This window comes from Choloepus didactylus, chromosome 1, assembly GCF_015220235.1.
Source record: "Choloepus didactylus isolate mChoDid1 chromosome 1, mChoDid1.pri, whole genome shotgun sequence".
Lineage (NCBI taxonomy): Eukaryota > Metazoa > Chordata > Mammalia > Pilosa > Megalonychidae > Choloepus > Choloepus didactylus.
Window position 1 is genome coordinate 49,500,361 of NC_051307.1, and position 21,944 is coordinate 49,522,304.

The window sequence follows — 21,944 nt, forward strand, 5'->3', positions numbered from 1 at the left end:
TTGCAACAGAGAAGTTAGGATTTAACAAATGATTACTACTGACTCACTATACAGATACTTCTTTTGTTTCTAGTATATTAGAGTGACCAGAAGGAAGTACTTGAAAATGTACAATCCAGTAACCTTAATCTTTGATAATGATTGTATAACTTTGTGTAACTTTATAGTTTTTATCTTGTGTGCTGGTTTGGATATACTATGTCCCTCCAAAAGACATGTTTTAATCCAATCTTGTGGGATATTTGGATTAGGTTGTTTCCATGGAGATGCAACTCACCCAACTGTAGGTGATAATTTTGATTAAATTATTTCTGTGGAGGTGTGACCCTGTGTGTGCAGCATGGGTCTTCATTAGTTTACAGAGTCCTTTTAAAGATCTACACAGGCCCAGACATTGCTGACACTGACGCTTAGACATGTTTGGAGATGCAGACATAAGAACATTTAGCTGAGATGAAGCCCAGAGTTTGCCTGCTAAGACAGGACTCCCAGGTGCTTAGAAAATTCCTGGGAGAAAGAACCAAGAATGCACAGGAGCTGAGAGAGGACTTGGGACAAAACCTGGGATCCGCAGATGCCAGCCACGTGCCTTCCTGGCTAACAGAGGTTTTCTGGATACCAACGGTCTTTCTTCAGTGAACGTATACTCATATTGGTGCCTTAATTTGGACATTTTCATGGCCTTCAGACTGTAAATTTGTAACCAAATAAGCCTCTTTATAAAAGCCAATCCATTTCTCATATTTTGCATAATGGTAGCATTAGCAAATCAGAACATCTTGTGACTGTGTGATTGTGAAAACCTTATGACTGACACTCCCTTTATCCAGTGGATGAGTAGATGCATAATAAAATAAAGACAAGCATGAAAAAAAGTATGTTGGGAATATAGGGGAAAATACCCCCACATGAACTGTGGACAATACTCAATAGTACCACTTTAATAATCTTTCATCAGTTGTAACAAATGTAACCAATGTTAAAAAAATAGAATTACAAAAAAGTGCTAACATCAATTGTAGAAAATTTTCCACACCAATGCAAGTGTTGGTGGTGGGGTGGTATATAGGAACCCTGTATGTTCATTTTTCTGCAGACCTACAACTTCTCTAATAAAAAAATAAATAAATAATTTAAAAAATTGGCAGAGTTTCTATACAATAGTAATGAACAATCCGAAGAGGAAATTTTTTTTAAATCCATGTAAAATAGTAATCAAAATCTTCAAATGTCTAGGAAAAAATTTAACCTAAGATATAAAGGACTTGTACATGGAAAACTACAAAACAATGCCAAGAGAAATCAAAGAAGAACTAAATAAATGGAAGGAACTTCTGGGTTAATGGGTTGGAAGACAAAATATTATTAAGATGTCAATTCTACCCAAAGCAATTTACATATTCAATGCAATCCCAATCAAAATTCCAAGGGCCTTCTTTTCAGATATGGAAAACCCAGTCCTCAAATTCATAGGGAATAGTAAGGGCCACCAAAGAGTCAAAAGTATCTTGAAAAAGAAGAAAAAAGTTGGAGGACTCACACTTCCTGATTTTAATATATATTATAAAGCTAAAGTAATCAAAACAGCCTGGTATTGGCACAAGGGCAGATATGTATAGACAAGTGGAATAGAACTGAGAGTTCAAAAATAAACCTGCACTTCTATGGCATTTAATTTTTTGCAAGGATGCCAAGTCTACTCAATTGGTAAAGAATAGTCTCTTCAACAAATAGTGCTAGGAAAAGTGGATGTTTGCATGCAAATGTGTACTTACCTCACACCAAATACAAAAATTAGATCAAACTGGGATAATGACCTAAATGTAAGAGCCAAATATATAAACTCCAAAGAAATGAAGGTAGTGAATGGGGAGCATGTGCTTAATGTCCAGAATTTTTAACTAAGTTGATTTAAAATATTTGGAAATGGATAGCGTTGATGGTTGCAAATTAAGATAAGCATAATTAACAGTACTGAATTATGTGTGTGATTGTGATTGAAAGGGGAATTTTAGCATTTTGTATGTCACTAAAAGGAAAGCTAGAGGATAAAATATGAGATTGTGTAACACAGTGAACCCTGGGTGGATGATGACTGGGATTAATAATACAGATATAAAAATGTTCTTTCATAAACTAGAACAAATGTATGTCACCATTACAAGGAGTTAATAATAGAACAACATATGCAAGCAAATGAAAATATTGCAAACAATGGACTACAGTAACAAATGTACTGCACCCATACTAAGAGTCAATAATAAGGGTGATAAAGGGATGGGGTATTTGTTTGTTTGAGTAATGAAAATGCTCTTCAGTTGATCATCGTGATGGATGCACAGCTATATGATGATACTGTGAACCGTTGATTGTATTTGGATGACTTGTATGGTGTGTGAATGTATCTCAATAAAACTGCTTAAAAAACTCATAGAAGAAAACATAGACCAATAACATCAAGGCTTTTTATATGGCAATAGATTCTTAGACATTACCCTGAAAGCAGGAGCAACAAGAGAAAAAGTAGACATATTCGACTTCATCAAAATTAAAACCTTTTGCATCTCAAAAGACATTATTAAGAAAGTGAAAATACAACCTACAGAATGGGAGAAAATGTTTGGAAAACATATATCTGAAAAGGGTGTGAACTCCTATGACTCAACCACAAAATGTCCCAGAATCTAATTTAAAAAAAACAAAAACAACAACAAAAAAAAAACAAATGGTTTGAATAGACATTTCTCCAAAGAAGGTATACAAATGGCCAATAAGCTCATGAAAATATACTCAACATAATTAGCAATTAGGAAAATGCAAATCAAAACCAAAATGAAATATCACCTCACACTAGAATGGCTATTATTTAAAACAAAAACAAAAACCAAACAAAACAGAAAACAGCAAGAGGTAGCAAGGAAGAGGAGAATAGGAACCCTTATATATTGTTGGTGGGAATGTAAAATGGTATGACACTTAGGAAAAGAGTTTGGTTTTTACTCAAAAATTAAACATAGAACTACCATATGGCCCAGCAATCACGCTTCTAGTTATATAATCCCAAAATTGAAAGCAGATACTCAAACACATTTGTACCTTAATGGTCATAGCAGAATTATTCACAATATCCAAAAGGTGGAAGCAATACAAGTGTCCATCAACAGATGAATGGATAAACAAAATGTGGTATATACAAACAATGGAATATTATTCAGCAGTAAAAAGGAATGAAGATGCATGCTACAACCTTGAAGACATGGTGTTGAGGAAGATAAGCCAAACACCAAAGAATAGAAAGAACAGATATGGTATGATTCCACTCATATGAAATAATTAGAAGATGCAAATTCATCTATACAGAAATAGAGAAGGAATTACAAAGGGCATAGAAGGTGGAAGGAAATTAGCGGTTTAACGCATATTGATTGCAGGGTCTCTGTTTGGGGTAATATAAATGCTTTGGTAATGGATGGTGGTGATGGTAGCACAACATTGTGAATGTGATTAATGTCATTGAATTATATGCTTGGAAGTAGATGAGATGGGAAATTTAAAAAAATCTTTATCCATTAGGGGAATGCAAATCAAAAGTATGAAATATCACTTCACCCACCAAATATGGCTATTATCTAAAAAAATGGAAAGTATCAGTAACATGTATTGAAGGTAATTCAGAGGTATTGAAATTCTATTGCATTGTTGAAGGGAATTAAAAAATGATATAGTCACTGAGGAAAGCAATACGATGGTTCCTCAAAAATTTAAACATAGAATTACCAAACAACCCTTGTAATTCCACTTCTAGGTATATGCCAACAAAAATGAAAACAAGGTTTCAAAAAAATGCTTGTACACCAATGTTTATAGCAGCATTGCATTATTCAAATAGCCAAAAGGTGGAAGCAACTCAAATGTCCATTAACAAATGAATGGATTAAAAAAATGTGGTACAGGTGGGGCAAGATGGCGGCATAGAGAGGAGTGGAAGCTAAGTAGTCCCCCTGGAACAACTACAAAAAACCAGAAACAACTAGTAAATAATCCAGAATAACTGCGGGGGGACAAACGAGACCATCCATTCATCATACACCAACCTGTATTGGGAGGAATGCCCGAGAACACAGCATAAAATCTGTAAGTAAAACCTGCGGATCCAAGTAGTGAGACCCCCTGCCCCACAGCCTGAGCTGCAAAGCCTCGTGGTGCCAGAGAGAAGCTCTCTCCCAGCAAGCGAATATAGCTCAGCTGAGCTCCAACTGGGGTTTTAAGTAGCGAGTGTGAACTGCTCACTACAGGTACGCAGCCCCAAAAAACAGACAGAGGCTTTGGGTGATGACCGACCTTGGAGAGCCAGAGGGTTGCCTTGGACTGAGTCTGAAGGGGACTATCTGTTTCTTTTTCGGCTCAGTGGAGAAAGCCCCAGTCATATTCAGTTTCCAGGGCTATGACTCGTGCAAGGGTGGAGACAGCACAAGCAGAGAGCGAGACCATTGAAATGCTAATGACCTCCACCTGGGGGCTCTGTCTTCTCTAGGAGGAAAGGGGTGGGGCCCTTTCCATTCAGAACCAGACCCCAGAGCCATACCTCCTCACACCAGACAAGAATTATAGGCTAACAGGCATCACCTGCTGGGCAGAAAAGCACAGTGACCTGAGGCATCAAAGGGTGGAGCAATTTTCTAAGACACACCCTCAGGGAAACCAGATACTGAATATTTCTTCCCTCTGGGACCTGAGCCTGTTCTGGTCTGGGAAAACCTGATTTGGATAACCAAGGAAACCATGCCTAGACAACAGAAAATTACAACCTACACTAAGAAAAACAAAGTTATGGCCCAGTCAAAGGAACAAACATACACTTCAACTGAGATACAGGAATTTAAACTAATGCTAAATCAATTCAAAAAGTTTAGAGAAGATATTGCAAAAGAGATAGAGGCTGTAAAGGAAACACTGGGCATATATACGGCAGAAATCAAAAGTTCAAAAAAACAACTAGTAGAATCTATGGAAATGAAAGGCACAACACAACAGATGAAAGACACAATGGAAACATACAACAGCAGATCTCAAGAGGCAGAAGAAAACACTCAGGAACTGGAGAACAAAACACCTGAAAGCCACGCAGAGGAGCAGATGGAGAAAAGAATTAAAAAATATGAGCAACATCTCCGGGAACTCAAGGATGAAACAAAGTACAATAAGGTATGTATCATTGGTGTCCCAGAAGGAGAAGAGAAGGGAAAGGGGGCAGAAGCAATAATAGAGGAAATAATTTACGAAAATTTCCCATCTCTTATGAAAGACATAAAATTACAGATCCAAGAAGCGCAGCATACTCCAAACAGAAGAGATGTGAATAGGCCTACACCAAGACACTTAATAATCAGATTATCAAATGTCAAAGACAAAGAGAGAATCCTGAAAGCAGCAAGAGAAAAGCGATCCATTACATACAAAGGAAGCTTCATAAGGCTATGTGCAGATCTCTCAGCAGAAACCATGGAGGCAAGAAGGAACTGGGGTGATATATTTAAGATACTGAAAGAGAAAAACCGCCAACCAAGAATCCTGTATCCAGCAAAGCTGTCCTTCAAATATGAGGGAGAGCTCAAAATATTTTCTGACAAACAGACAATGAGAGACTTTGTGAACTAGACACCTGCTCTACAGGAAATACTAAAGGAAGCACTACAGGGTGATAGAAGACAGGAGGGCATGGTTTGGAACACAGTTTTGGGAGATGGTAGCACAACAATTTAAGTACACTGAACAAAGATAATTATGAATATGGATGAGAGAGGAAGTTGGGGAGCATGTGAGACACCACAAGAAAGGAGGAAAGATAAAGACTGGGACTGTGTAACTTGGTGAAATCTAGAGTATTCAACAACTGTGATAAAATGTACAAATATGTTCTTTTACGAGGGAGAACAAGCAAATGTCAACCTTGCAAGGTGTTAAAAATGGGGAGGCATTGGGGGAGGGATGCAATCAGCATAAACTAGAGACTGTAACCAATAGAATCATTGTATCATGCTTCCTTTAATGTAACAAAGGTGATATACCAAGGTAAATGCATATAAGAGGAGGGGATAGGGAAAGCATGTTAGACACTTGACATTGGTGGTATTGTCTGATTCTTTATTCTACTTTGATTTAAGGTTATTTTTCCTTTTGCTGCTTCCTAGCTGCCATTTTTTTTTTCCTCTTTCTTTTGCCTCTCTACCTTCTTTGACTCTCCCTCCTGCCTTGTGGAAGAAATGCCCTTATATAGATAGTGGTGAAGGTGGTGAACACGTAAATGTATGACCATGCAGAGAACCATCGATTATTTACTTGGGATGGAATGTATGGTGAGTGAATAAAACCATATTAAAAAAAAATGGGTTGATGACAAAACCTCAAGGGCAATATACTGAGTGAAATAAGCCAGACACATAAGGACAATTATGGCATGGTCTCACTGATAGGAATTAATTATAATATGTAAACTCATAGACATGAACTATAAGGTACCAAGATATAGGACAAAGTTTAAGAATGGGCAGTCGTTGCTTATTTATGAGCAGAATGTTCAACTAGGATGAACTTAAATGTTTGGAAATGAACAGGGGTGTTGGTAGCAAGATGTGAGAATAACTAACAGTGCCGAATGGTGTGTGAATGAGGTAGAAAGGGGAAGCTCAGAGTCATATATGTCACCAGAAGGAAAGTTGGAGGTCAAAAGATGGGAATGTATGAAACTGAATCCTATGGTGGGCAATGTCCATGATCAACTGTACAAATACTAGAAATCGCTTCCATGAACCAGAACAAATGTATGACAATACAATTAGAAGTTAATAATAGAGGGGCATATAGGGAAGAACTATATACCTATTACAAACCATATACTACAGTTAGTAGTATTTCAACATTTTTTCATAAACAGTAACAAATGTACTATATCAATACTAGGAGTCAACAATTGAGGGGGGTTGGTTAGGGATAGGGGAGGATTAGAGTTTCCTTTTCTTTTTTTCTTTTTTCATCTTTCACTTTATTTCTTGTCTGGAGTAATGAAAAGTTTCTAAAAATTGAACAAAAATTAAGTGTGATGGATGCACAGCTGTATGAGGGTACCCAGGGGCAAGTGATTGTACACTTTGGATCTTTGGATAATTGTATGGTATCTGAACAATCTCAATAAAAAATAAAAAATAAAAAAATAAAAAAATGTGGTACATACACACAATGGAATACCATTTGGCCATAAGAAAGAATGAAGTTATGAGATGTGCTGCAACATGGAAGAACCTTGAAAAATTTCCTAGTTAAATAAGTGAGGCACATAAGGACAAATATTGTATAATATCAATTCCAAGAATACACAGAGACAGAAAGTAGATTAGAGGTTACCACAAGATGGGGGGAAGGGAGAAAGAGAGCAATTTTTGACTTTTTTTTTCGAAAAGAGATGCTAAAGAGATTATGACAATTAAATGCAATACATGGTCCAGGCATGGCTTTAATAATGAAGGGGAAATACCCAAAAGGTCATCATTGAGACAACTGGAAAAATTGGAATATAGACTTCATGATTTATATCAATGTTAAATTTCTTGAACTTGGTAATTGTGCTTAATGTTGTTTCATAAGTGAATATCCTTGTTCTTAGCAAATGTACATAGAAGTATTAAATGGTAAGGAAAAAAAAAGGTATGATATAAGCAACCTACTCTCAAATGTTTAGAAAACAGAGAGAAAGCGAGAGAGAATATAGCAAATATAGCAAAATATCAAAAGTTGATATATCTGAATATATAGGTATATTGTAATTCTCTGTAATATTTCGGTACTATTTTTGCAAATTTCTTGTAAGTTTGAAATTATTTCAAAAATAAAAAGTTAAAAAAAGAAATAACATTTAAAATACTTTTAATGCTCAGTATGAAAATAATTTAAAGTACTAAATATTAAAACATTTTTAAATGAAAAATAAAACTAATAAAACTATGCAGAGCTTATATTAAAAAAACTGTACCACTTACTAAAAAACTCTTTAGATTTGAATAACTGGAGAATCTGGCATTGTTCCTGGATAATGCACTATAGATAAAAAACATGTACCTATAGTTTAGAACAACCCCAATAAGTTTGTTATTTTTTTCTTGAAAGATTATTCTGAACTTGAGCTGAGACTTTCCCTATAAGGTATTAAGTGATTTCTAAATCTAAAATTCTAGAAAAAGTTTGGACAGACAGGTCAACCATATAGACTAGAATATGAAGAAGCTCATGAAATAAATATACATTTAATTAATAAGTGACATAAAAATTATATGTAGGGACAATTGGATGTCAAATAACAAATAAAATTATACTTTATGCTTTAGCCTCAAATCATAGACCAAAATACATTTTAGATGGATTAAAAATAATAACGTGTTAGATGATATGGATTTATATGCAGAATCTTATCATGGCTAAAGCACTTCAAATTATGACTTCCAATCCAGACTTCATAACACAGAAGTTTGATATTTGATTGCTTAAAATTTTAAGAAACCTATGGCTGATAATACCAAGAATGAAGGTTAAATAAAGAAATTGTTAAAAATATTGAACTTTCTCTGGACAGGGCTCTTAAAATATTTAGAAAATTTAAATTAAAAATGCCCAAATGGCACAGACAAGCATTTTGAAATTAATTGATATGGCCTCCCCCAAATATTTAGACATATTTATATTCACTTGTAAGTTAAGAAATCCAAAATATTTAAATAATGATGTTACTTTTGCATATCAGATTAGTAAAAACTTAAAAGAATGATAATATCTGATGTCAATTCTTTGTGGGAAAAAGGAATTCCTCAGATGCAATTGGTGGATAGTGAAGTTGTACAATCTTTCTGTGATGCAATTTGGCAATATAGATCAAAAGCTTTTACAAATGTTTACACCCTTTGATCCAGCAGTGCCACTTCTCAGAATTTACTTTCAGGAAATAATGACCAGTACAGAGATGTATGAGCAAGAGTGATTTCTAAGTTTCCCAAAAGAGTGCTTAGATTTGTGAGATATTTAAGCAAATAAAATGAATATGGTTTATGACTCTTCATTCCTAACTTGAGCAAAAGATAGAGTTTAAAGCCAACTCTCGGGTAACTCAGCAAGGAACAGGAATAGGGAATTTTAAGGCATGGCAAATTTACTTTTTACTCCATATTTTTAGATGTTGGGCCAATTCCAGAAGTTAAGGTAAATTCAGGAAATATATAACAGAAAGCTAAATTAACATTAGCTTCTCTAACATATTAATATCTTAAATCTCAGCATTTAAAAAAATAAAACTTTTTTTTCTCAGTGAGTCCAGTGCAGGTGTTCTTAGTTGGGCAGTTTTCTTCCTGATAGTGCTTCAGTGACCCAGTGCCTCATATATTCCGAAGGCTATCTCATCTTTAACTTGTAGCTTCCCAAGATCACTTCCAGCCAGCTGGCACAGAAAGAGAGTATGGAGGATTGCATGCAGGAAGTTTTAATTGGCTGGGCTTAAATTCAGTTTTATGGATCACAGGTTAGCCCCTACTGCAAGGAAAGCTGGGAAATATGGCATAGCTCTGGGATTGAAAGAAAAGGAAAGTCTGTAAATCAGCTAGAAATCTCTGTCCCAATTCACCTTTCTGATCGCCAAGTATTTTTTCACCCTTTTTTCCATACATAAAGACTGCTACACCCTCTCCAAAGAGAAATCAAACCAATATATCCAACTCTTAGACAAGGATCCTCAGAAATGGTTGGCCCCTTCTTCATATCTTGATTCAATAGTCCAGGGACAAATGAACCAAGAGACAAGTTATTGATGATCCTCACCAGTCCAAGCACAGTGGGAGAGCAGAGAGGGGAGAAGCACAATAAATTCTCCAATATGGAAATAAAGGAAGAGAGGGAAATGTGGAATAGTCACTGATCCCTAGCAATTATGAAATATACCAGGCTGGCATTAAGAGATCTGTCTGTCTTAGCAATAGCTGTTGTTTCCTGAAGAAACCCTGATCCTTCTCTGTTAATTCTTTTCTGTGGTCCCTAATTCTACCCACTGGAGAATTTAACCTTATCAATCATTCTCCATTGCCACATCTGAACTGGTTTGTGGTAATGTGTCTTCAGTGGTGGCTACAGAGTTTTGGCAATGAGCTTGGTTGCAATGAGTTTGGGTATCTGGAAGTTGTTTGAAGTTTCAAACAGATTTTTTTTTTAATTTTTCTTATCCATTTGTCTATAACCACCCTCATTTTTTTTTTTTTTTTGTGCTAATGTATTTGTGAATTCTAATTTAGAAATTTACTTTCTCCTTCTCCTAAATTTCTCTCTTAAATTATTGGCAGTTATTGTGACAGTATCTCAAACAAAGAACTTGGGAAGGAAGACGTTACACTCAATCTGGTCTTCACCATATGAAAATGGACACAAGCAAAGATAACTTGGAAATATGGCGGGTTCAGTTCCAGAACACTGAAATAAAGAAAATTTTGCAATAAAGCAACTCACATGAATTTCTCAGTTTCCCAATGCATATAAAAGTTATGTTCACACTATACTGTAGTCTATAAAGTGTGCAATAGCATTATGTATACAAAAACAATATACATACCTTAATTAAAACATGACACAGAGACACAGAGAAGCGAACACATGCTATTGTAAAAATGGTGCCAAAAGACTTGCTCAACACAGGGTTGCCACAAACCTTCAATTTGTTAAAAAATAAATAAAATAAAAATAAAGCAATATCTGTGAAGTACAGTAAAGCAAAGCACAATAAAACAAGGTATTCTTGTGTTTGTCATGCAGGAAAATAATTTTTTTTCAGTTGGAGGTGAGGGGCAAAGAAAGGCATATTATTGTTTGTAATCATACATGTTGTGCTGGTTTGGATGTATTATGTCCCCCAAAATGCCATTATCTTTGATGCAGTCTTGTGTGGGCAGGAAACCTATTGGTGTTGATTGGGTTGGAGACTTTTGATTGGATATTTCCATGGGGATGTGATCACTCAACTGTGGGCAAGATCTTTCACTGGATGATTTCCATGGAGGTATGGCCCCACCCATTCAGCATTACCTTGGACACTTTATGGCCTTGGGACTGTAACTGTATAACCAAATAAACCCCCTTTATAAAAGCCAATCCATTTCTGGTGTTTTGCATTCTGGCAGCATTGGCAAACCGAAACACATGTTAAATGTTATTGATCCAGTCTTTCCCTTAAAATGTAAGCCCAGTGGCAGCAGTGATTCTGGCAAATATTATATACCCAGGTATCTATATTTGTTGAATAGATGAATGGTGTAATGTACATTAATGAAATTGTATTTTTAAAGAAATGTGCTAATTTTCAAAATAGTTCATTCTAATGCAGATATGTAATTTTTGTCTAGGTAACACACTAACTAGAACAATATTTCCCTTCCTTTTCTAGATCCCAATGCTCTGGCTGGCCAGACTGGCCCTGATCATGCTCTAATAGGAGGAATAGTGGCTGTAGTTGTCTTTGTCACACTGTGTTCTATATTCCTGCTTGGTCGATACCTGGCAAGACATAAAGGTAGGTTAGATCAATGAAAGTAGTCTTAAGTTTGGCATTAGCATCTTATGGAATATAATATGAGTGTGTGTGTAAAATGGGGGCGGAGATCTAAATATTAAATTTCAGGGAACTCGATTATTTTACTCAAGTTTAAATTTGGATTAGCTAATGTCCTAATGTCTGAGCCACTGGCTCAGAAAAGAAAAATAGTAGCAAATTTGTCATGTATCTCTAGGACTGAGATCCAACTCTAAAATTCAGTCTTAGGTCAATGTTTTTGTTCATAAATTTATAGACACATATATGGCCATATAAGTGAGGAAAATCTGTGATTTGTTTTTGCAATGTTCCAGGTAGCAAATATACTATAGTCCACTTTTAAATGTAGTTAAAATGAATGATGGCACATTTGATGCAAACATTATTGACATCTTAACAATGGACCCTGATTGCTCCAGCTGCATGATCACATGGTCTATAGCCATCATTAAGGAAGTCAAAATTACTCATTATCCATTCCAGATTGGCTCCTGCTTCTAGTTGAACTGGCCACAGCTTCACCTACAACACATACCTGAAAACTGAAAGAAAGTGTGCAACTTTAGAAGGGTGCAATGTGTGGTTTATAATGCTTCAGAATTTATTCTAGCATATAAGCAATCTGGCATTTGTTCCTTCCTAAATGAATGTAGCTTTAATACTGCCTATTTTACTAATCTCACAGAACTAACACTCTTCTTCAAATATCCACAGGAACATATTTAACAAATGAAGCTAAAGGAGCTGAAGATGCACCGGATGCTGACACAGCCATTATCAATGCTGAAGGCAGCCAAGTTAACGCTGAAGAGAAAAAAGAATATTTTATTTAAATGCAGCCCAAGATTCTGAATTTTACTTACCAGGCTGGCTGCTGGAGAAAACTGGCTCTCATCTTTCAGAATTCATTTCTACCATCTTCTGCTACCTTTATTAACTTCCATACTGTACTTCTATCAGTAGCCAGTGTATACCAACAATCAGCTGTTGAAAGCATCATTCTTTAATTACTATACCATCCATAATGCAGGACATTTCTTACTGCCTAAATTTCACACCATTGCTCTTTTAACATACAGTGCTTGAATATACAGCCTTAACAATGTTAATCATCTCCTTGGATCATGATATTGAGTTGTTTCCACTCATTAAAAAATGGTATGCAGGATCCCCCTCACACCCATTTCTTCCCCCTTTTAATCATAGACTATATCAGTTTGCCATTGGACAGCTTTTACAAGTAACAAGATTAGGTGAAGACCTAATGAGCTTAAGTTTAATCAAAGATTAGAGGTTTACAAGCAATGTTTTCTACAGGTCTATCTTTAGAAACAACATGTTTTGGAAACACACGCCCTAGAAAACACAAACTAAAGGCACTGTAGTGTAGTTTTTGGAACGTATGAGATTATAGTGGTAAAGCTGTATCAATTTGCTATTTAAAAATATAGGATTTGATACAGAAGCTTTGTGTATGGATTGCAATCATGACATTTTATACAGTTATATATACCCTATTATTAGGTTATTGTAGTTTTATTTACAAATAAATTGTTCCAAACATTTTACTGCTTTGGGAACCACAAAGATTTCATTCATTTCTCTAATTTGATTCTGTAATTTATTTGCTCCATAAAGACTCACCTGCCTAAATAAAATTGAAGTATTCATAGGGCACAATTTTGAGACATTTTAGTATCTGTATATAGTGCATATGATAAATCCAATTAAACATTATTTGATACATATTTAACTTTTTTGGCTGTAGGTAATTCAGTCATAAGTAAGCATTTTCTAATGTCCATTATATCCCTTTAGATATTACTTAAACCAATATTATAAGTAGATAACATGTGTTAGTATTTTTGTCTGTATGTCCTAGCACTGTTCAACAACAAATTTTTCTAGTTCTTGTTTTTATTTGTTATACAATGGAAGCACAATGTTATAAGGAAAGGTAATTTTAAGCTAACAACCAGTGCACAGCCTCAGGTTTTAAATTACAACCACAGTTGAATAATAACCTAAAAATAAACTCAGTTTGCTAAAAATTTACAAATTTTAATTTGGCAGTTCCAGAGCTGCTTACCTATGTTGATTTGCCAAAAAGAATTGTTAAAGATATGTTTCTGTATAAAAAACTAATTCTTTATATTAAATTCCTGTCTATGCATTTTGTGAGGTACAAAGTTATGAAACAGTGAGTGATAGAGAATTTCTGCCATGCTTTTAACTCCACGGTGAAAGTCTCTTTCTCTGGATTATTTCTGAAACTTTGGTGTATTTAACCATTAAGAAATGCCGTATTCTTAAATATGACATAGAATCAATCTAAAGTCTTATTATTTCTTCTAGTAAACAACGTTAGATTAGTTCTCATAAAATTTATTATATGCTAAAGAATAAAAATCCAATTAGATAAAATTATTTTCCCATTCACAAGCATTGCACCTTTAAGAAGAAAACAAATGTGATTATATGGTAGCTATACTTGTGATATCTGAAGCATAATGGCCTATGGTTTTAAAAATATCTTGGAATTTATTTTGGGGGTATAAGAATGGTTGAGTACGACATCATGTATTAAAATCAAATGAAAGACAAGGGTGCTGTATCTTAGATTATTTATCAGAAAAGTATAAATCTTTTAAGGACAATGTAGGAATTTTTAAATTGTTTTTTTTGTTGAAGCATTTATCTTGTTGATTTCTTACAAAAGAAAAAGGACGATGTCAGTCAAGCAACACTTTTTCAGAATATACAGAACATAAATAATATGATGTGGTTGAGTGTTAACATAATAAATCTTATACAGTATGACATTTTAAGGAAATAAGTCTGCATTGATGTGATTGCATGCTTGTTTTTACAGTTCACTCCATACCATCTGTGGAAAAATGCAATAATACGTTAATATAGTATGGTAGTTTGAGAGAATCAGGTAGGTGCTACTAGACACATTGAAACTAGAATAGGTTATAAACTGTTCATATCTTTTAATGCATACTCTTTAGAAAGACTCTACAAAGCAAATTTCATCCTGTTAGAACAAAATGGAAAGGTTCTTACTACAGAAGCAAGTAGTATAAACTGCATCATCAATTACTATTTAAGGCCTAATTTCAGGATGCACTTACAAAATTGCTACTCTTCATTGATGCTATGTTTACATCCCTCTTCATTTTGTCTGTATTCTACTTGGCTCCAACTGCTAAATTGTTACTTAAATAACTCAATCATTATTTATAGCATTGTAAAATTAGGAATCCAAAATTGGTTGCATATAAAGATTTTTGTCTCTTTTAACCCTTCAAAGGAATATAAAAACTCATTAGGACTCTTATGACTTTAGCTGGACTATTCTAATTTATGGGCTCTGATCAAATGTACACTATAGATAGATTTGAATTATATATAATTTGCTGTTACTTAAAGAAAAAGGCTAGCAATGGAATTATATTTCCTATCTTTAAAAATTATTTTATTTTCACCAACCAAGGAAATATATTATAAAAACTCTGTTCATTTATGTCTCCAAATCACAAACAAAAATTTACATTTCTAAATGGGAACCATGTCAATTAAAATATATGAATCATGCACACTTGTGTACACATAGAGTCAAATTCTGTCTATGCTAAGTGAGCACAGTAGCTACGGAACTCAATGGAAAGAGTGCACACACACATACACACACCTAGTAGAATATGGAAAATTATTCGTTACCCAAAGTAGCTATTCTCTGCCAGTGTACGGTTTACAGTGTGAATTGATTGTCCTCCATCAAAAAAATTGTAAACATCATTATTCTTTTCTTTTTTCCATTTTCAAATGTCCTAGAAAGAATGATTGTCACAACCAGGAAGAAAAAGGAAAGTTTGTGAGTGCAAGAACACAGATAGAGAGCATGAGCAGAGTATTCATGGTGTGTGTAAGTGTGTTTTTGTCTGTGTGTGTGAAAGACAGAGAAAGAGAGAGAGAGAAAGAGAGAGGTATTTCAAGTTGTTTTCTTTTACCAGTGAACTCAAGAAGCAGTTTAAGGAACCTGATATCGAAGTTTAATCTAGAAACTGGATGATCTCATTGATTCAAGATGCTTAATCTTGCACTGAAACACAACAATTAAATAAATAGAGAAAGAACACTAACTTTCCTAAATATGGCAAAGCTACCACCTCATTTATTTTTATTTATCTGTAAAAATATAAATATCTCAATTAAAGGAAAGGACAGGCTCACTTGTAATTATGTACTCACGATTGTAACAGCATTGAGATTCCATGTAAGCACGTGTACAGCAGCTCTCTGACGGTGATGGTTCTTCCATGTAACATAGCAGTTATCGTGTAGTTTAGTGCCACTTATTGCAAAGTGTTACCAAGGGGAACATTTACAATTTCCTTTTCCTTTTTTCTTTGGATGTAAAGATAATTTAATGGATGATAAATATGAAATTCCACACTACCTTTTTAATTCTGGAGGAAATACAAATATAAAAAAACAAAAAAGTGGAACTTCCCCTTTGTATTGCTAACTACTTAGAGCCCTCTAAAATTGCCCAATATTCTCCCTGTTAGCAAATAGTAATCTGTTGAATATACCTAAATCAAACAAAACATCAATCCCAGCTAAAATAAATGATACACCTGATAAGAATTACTGATGAGTAATGCTTTTTATTAAGTGGCACAAAGTACACACTAAAAACTATGCAAAAATATAGGTAACTACAGTGTACTTACATGTAAGTATCTTGTACTTGCTTTGTATGGATGTTGGAAACCCATGTAATTATAATATGCATTTTGAATATTGGGAAAGAGGAAATGTTAGTGTAGATATAAGAATTTGTTTTGAAATGTACACCGGCAATATAGAAATATACTCAGTGCAATATCTGCAATACTATTGCTGGGATACTTCATGCAAAGGGAATTTGAAGAATTCTTCAACAAGATCAAAATGTTACTAATCTTCATTGCCCACATACTAAAGCACTGATTAAAAATTATAACTGGCTCAACAACAAAATAAGAAATTCTTATTTAAAGACTAATGTGATACGATAAAATTATCATTTGGTTTAATATTTTAGCATTACTGAAGAGAAATAACCGAAGTTTTAAATTTTGACTCATCTAATTGAATTTGGCATTCTTAAACTTTCTTTGAAATGTGTGTATTTTTTTAATGGATTGTATTACTTTTATTATAAGTACAAACTTCCTCAATCATAGAACATAGGATATCTTTAATAGTTAAAGTCACTTTTTCTTTGAAATATGTGTATTCTTTAATGGATTCAATTACTTTTATTATAAGTACAAACATCTTCAATCATAGAACATAGGGTATCTTTAATAGTTAACATCATTTTTTCCTAGTGGAAATATTTTATATTTTGTTTTCTTCTCCTTTCTTTTTTTTCTTTCTCCCCCTATTCCACCCAAACATGCCCTTTGCACTTATACCCTTCCAAAGGCAACGGATTGAAAGTAGCAACGTAATAAAGAAAGTTAAAGGGGACAAAATATAACAATGGGTTCTAAACTCATTTTATCAGCATTTTTATGTATCAAGATTAATATTGAATGCAATAGTTATTGGATAGAGCTGGTAAGTTCTCTGCCATGCATACTTACAATAATCCTTCTACCTCTCACTTTTAACATGGGCTATGATACTTCAATATAAATAGAGGAAATAATTATTTACAGGATATCCCAGGCAGCATTCTTTGGGGACTGTCGTGACAGTACCTTCTGCATTCCCTGGGAAATCTCAAAAGCCAACTTCCTTTAGTGTATTCAACAGTGTCTGGATCTGTATTTGTTTTTCCTTTTCTATCATTACCTTTTCTTATAGGCAAAATAAGATAACTTTATAAACATAGATCTTTTCACGCCTATTTAATATTTCAATGTAATATAATTGTGTTGACTTTTAAAACTAATTTAAATGGCAACACTTTGCAATCCAACCTGATATTTTATTTATTTTTAAAAATGTGAAAATTCCTTATAAATGAATTCTGTGTTTATAAGTAAAAATCATGCATATGATTTATTTTCCCAAGAAGTGTTATCTATGTAGACAGAATTTTAAGTATTTCAAAACTGCCTCCTTGTTAACAAACAATCCCTGAACACTGCAAAGTATTGCCTCAAATGCCCACTTTTTTGTCTACATAGGTGTAAAGTGAACTTTTTTAATGATGTAATTTAGTTATCCTAAAAGGAAATGGCATTTTAGAAGCAGAGTTTCCTCTAGGAAAAAAAAAGATACATGAAAATTGTGATGGTGAATTTATAAACTATGATTACAGTTAACGTAAGATGTTTCTATTATGTGGTTATGTTACAAATAATATTTGGTCCAATCTTTACCATCTTTTCCATATATATTAGTCAAAAGAAAAGTATAATTATTTAGGAGAGAATGGGCCCAAATGTGAAAACTATGTAAAGAAAAAGACTATTTTCCCCTATAAAATACACTCTATATTTCAAAAGAAAACAAGTTAAAAGACATTTGAAGATTGCAGGGGCAAAAGAAAAACCCACCAGGGCTCAGCACTTAAGCACTTTTCCCACATCCAGGGTCAGAGCAGCAGCGATTCCCACACGGACTTTCAAGTGCGGTATGAAATGCAGCATTACACTTATCTTACACACAGTACTGTCAAACCTCAAATGCTTTCTTTCTCCAAATGCTTTTCCTTGTACACGATACTAGCAGACATTTTTGTCTTTATACTTGCTAATAGTGAAAGTTAAACGCAATAAAATATTTGATGGCTGAAAATAGTGGTCACCAATTGGTTGGGGAAAAAAAACTATGAAGTGTAAACTGAATTGTTATATCTTTATTCTTTTTGCTTTTTTTCTGTGTTTCTAATGTATTGAATGATGCTCATAAAATAGAAAGAAAAATATTTTAGAACTTTTTCAAAACTAGTACTCTTTCTCCTTACAAATGTAAAAAAAGTTTAATCTCTTTGCAAATTCATTTAACTGTACCTGCTGTACTTATTGTAGATTCAATGATGCAGTTAAGTGGTCACCCAAGGATTTATGGGTTTGGGATTTACTGACTTATTTTCTTCATATTTAGTTCACATCAATATTTGTGAATTGGTTGTTTAGCTTTTCATTCAACCAAAAGATGTTCCCTCAAGAAAGCTCCATTTTTATCATAAATATTTCAACGTAACCAACATTGGAACAAGTCTGCTGTGTTGAAAAGAATTTAAGACTTATCTCTGAAAATGGTACCCAGAAATGCAGGTGTTCCCCATCATGTAGTTTCAAAAATAAAATATTCTATTTATATGACATGAAATTCATAACTTTTGGAAGGGTATATTTATGACAGCATAAAAATAAATTCTGTGCTATAAAAGTGATCCACTGAAATTAAGCCTATTGCACAGAAGATAAAAAAACACAATTATTGAATCTACTTTTGTCGTTAATATTTTCAAGAAACAAAATGCATATTGTAATATTAGGTACATGACACTTGCATGTTGATATGCCTATATACTTACAAAGTATTCAATGTGTACTTAGTGACTCTTAAAATATGTCATGTACAACTCTTATAAACATTCTTACAGGGTTCCCATTTGCACTTCATCTTTCAGTAAAGTCTTGTCAGAAAAAAAATGTCTGATAAATATTGAAAAAATAAAATTTGAATTTTAGTTCTCTGTTGGACATTACTGAATTGTCTATTCATTTAGTTGATTTTCTTAGGCTTTTAGCAGACATTGAAAGATGGAACTTTCTTTTCCCATTGACAGGTTATAAAATATTTTACAAAAACATAATTTTGAGTACTTTCATTCAACTGCATGTATTATCCATTGATTTTAGAATTCTTCAATGATGCCCATTTTTCTTGTAAATTTCCAAATGAAGTTTGAAAAATTAATCAATGGTAAAATAAATGTTGTCTTATTTGTACAATATTTAACCATTACTCTTTGGAATATATGAACCTTGTAATATGCTGACTAAGGGTAAAATATGTTGCTGTCATAGAGAAATTTGCTTGAAAATGCCAACATTTCAAAACTCTAAAAGGTGATTTTGCATTTACTTATGTGCATTTACTAAGGTTGACTAGGAACAGAAACAAAAATACCTAAACCTATTTTTTTTTTAATTTTCACACTCCAACCAATATTATATATTCCAACTACCTAAGATAATGCAATTAATAATATATACATCCTAAGTTTATGCCAATAAGGATTTGAGATAAGCTTTTAAATTTATGGAGAATTTTCTTTGTGTCTTTGGAAGTTCACTTACCATAAAGTATTTTGTAGTCTACTTTAAAGAACAGATTTTGTTATACAGGGTAAGCCAAAGGCTGTTCAAGAATTAGTGTCATTGGGTCTGATATTTGTGTTAGACCATGAAATATTCCATTAAAATTTATCTGTAAATACAAGGCAAGAATTTGTATCTGGTTTATTTATTATGTTAACAATTATCTTATTATTTATTTATTTATTTTCCCAGCAAAAGAAGCACTGGGATTCACTTAAGGGACTTTGATACTGAATAAAATATCAGATTCAGCACGGCTAAAAGAAAATGATCATATTTGAAGGAACACATCCACAGAAATGAATTTCTTTTTTATTTATCTTTTTCTTTTTCTATTTATATTAATCAAAATTTCCACTCTTATTCAGCTCTACAAACATACACTCATGCCTCCTAGGTAAATCAACACTTTTTCCTAATGACAATTCTTATTTCTGTCAAAATAGTCCATGGTATTTATTTATTTATTTATTTATTTAGCAAGGAGGCACACTAAAAAGTCTACTTCATATGATTAAACAAAGAATAATGGTTAGCCTAAGTGCTCTTAATTAATAACAATTAATAATTGAATAGTGCTGTATGGTGTATGGGAAGGTTTTCATTTTAAGGCAATCCTGGGATAATTCTAAAAATACCAGTATATTTCCTTAAAACAACAAAGAGTTCCAGGAGTTGTTTATTTTTTAAAAAAAATTTCAAACCATACTAAATTGTTTTGTGCAATTTAAGGATTTTTAAAAAATTTTATGCTAATTTTTGAAAACTAGCAAATACAGATTAGATAGAGAAAAGATGAGAAAAGATGAAAGGGGAAAAACATTTTCCCATTTGTATTCTACATGCCACGTAGTGATCCTCTCCATTGCATGTTTATTTCATAAAAACACAGTTATTGAACCCCTACTATATGCTAACTGTGCTCCAGGAATTTGGTATCCAGCAGTAAACAATATAGTGTCTCTACCCTTATGTATAAACATACCATTTCTAATTTCAAGCAATGTTTTTTATCTGTAGTGCAGAGTTTCTTGAATTCTAAAACATAGGACTTTATTCCCATGAGATATCTTCATCTAGTTTTAATGTAAGGTCTCTATTAAACAGTAGTATCTCTGTGATTTTTTTAAACAAGAAAAAAGAATTTGTTTTTCTAAGAATAATACCTGTAGTAAAATATTTTTCTGAATTCAGATTGAACCTCATACAAAATAATTTAATAATTAATCATACATTGGTAAGAATCTTGCTTTATACATTTTGGCTTTTTATTTAAAATAAAATCAAATACAGGTTCTGAATAACATGAACACATTAGAAACATGTGAGATACTAAAATTCTTCTCAGGCAGTAATTGTTTCATCCACTGTAGTGATTTGGTATATTTATAAACTAGAAAAATAAAGTCATTTTTTCCATTATGTAGAAAGACAGTCATTAAATGTATCTAGTCCACCTCATAAAATACATAAAGAAGTTCAATATAGCATTTTATGCTCAGGATTTCAAAGCCTATTTATAAAGTAAATTACCCTTCCAAATAATGGGCATTTTCTGAATTTTTGAGATTCTGATATTCGAGGAATGAGTGGGGAATTTCAATAATTACAAAAAGTATAATTATGAAAGAATTATCATGATTTAATCATGATGGAACTGACCTATCTTTGAAACACTGTTAGCGGTGTCAAACAATGGATATTTTCCTCTGAAGATTTTCTATGCTAATTAAAAAAAAAAAGTAGATCTGATGAATAAGCAAATGCTTTCTTGTGTTAGAATATTCACAAAATTATGTCATCTTCTGAAGAGTGACCACACAACCACCAGAATCAGTACATTGTTGAAAATCCTAAAAACACATGTCCTGCTTATATTACCAGAACTTTAATTCAGTTTTTCTTTACCAAACCAAATCATTACACAGCTGAAAGGTACTTGTGGTAAGAAAATAGATTTAAAGAATACATTTCCACATAGATTGGAGCCTGTA

The 21,944-nt window shown here is 33.3% G+C and overlaps 1 protein-coding gene across 4 annotated transcripts in view; it reads left to right on the forward strand.

The window, feature by feature from the left end:
- CADM2 (cell adhesion molecule 2) overlaps positions 1-20,071 on the forward strand; it is a 1,163,401-nt gene extending 1,143,330 nt beyond the window's left edge. For all 4 annotated transcript variants that reach the window (XM_037833793.1, XM_037833816.1, XM_037833802.1 and 1 more), the window contains 2 exons: positions 11,465-11,590; positions 12,326-20,071. In XM_037833793.1, coding sequence (XP_037689721.1) covers positions 11,465-11,590; positions 12,326-12,444 — 245 coding nt within the window. In that variant the 3' untranslated portion in view covers positions 12,445-20,071. The remainder of the gene's footprint in view (positions 1-11,464; positions 11,591-12,325) is intronic.
- The last annotated feature ends 1,873 nt before the right edge of the window (positions 20,072-21,944 follow it).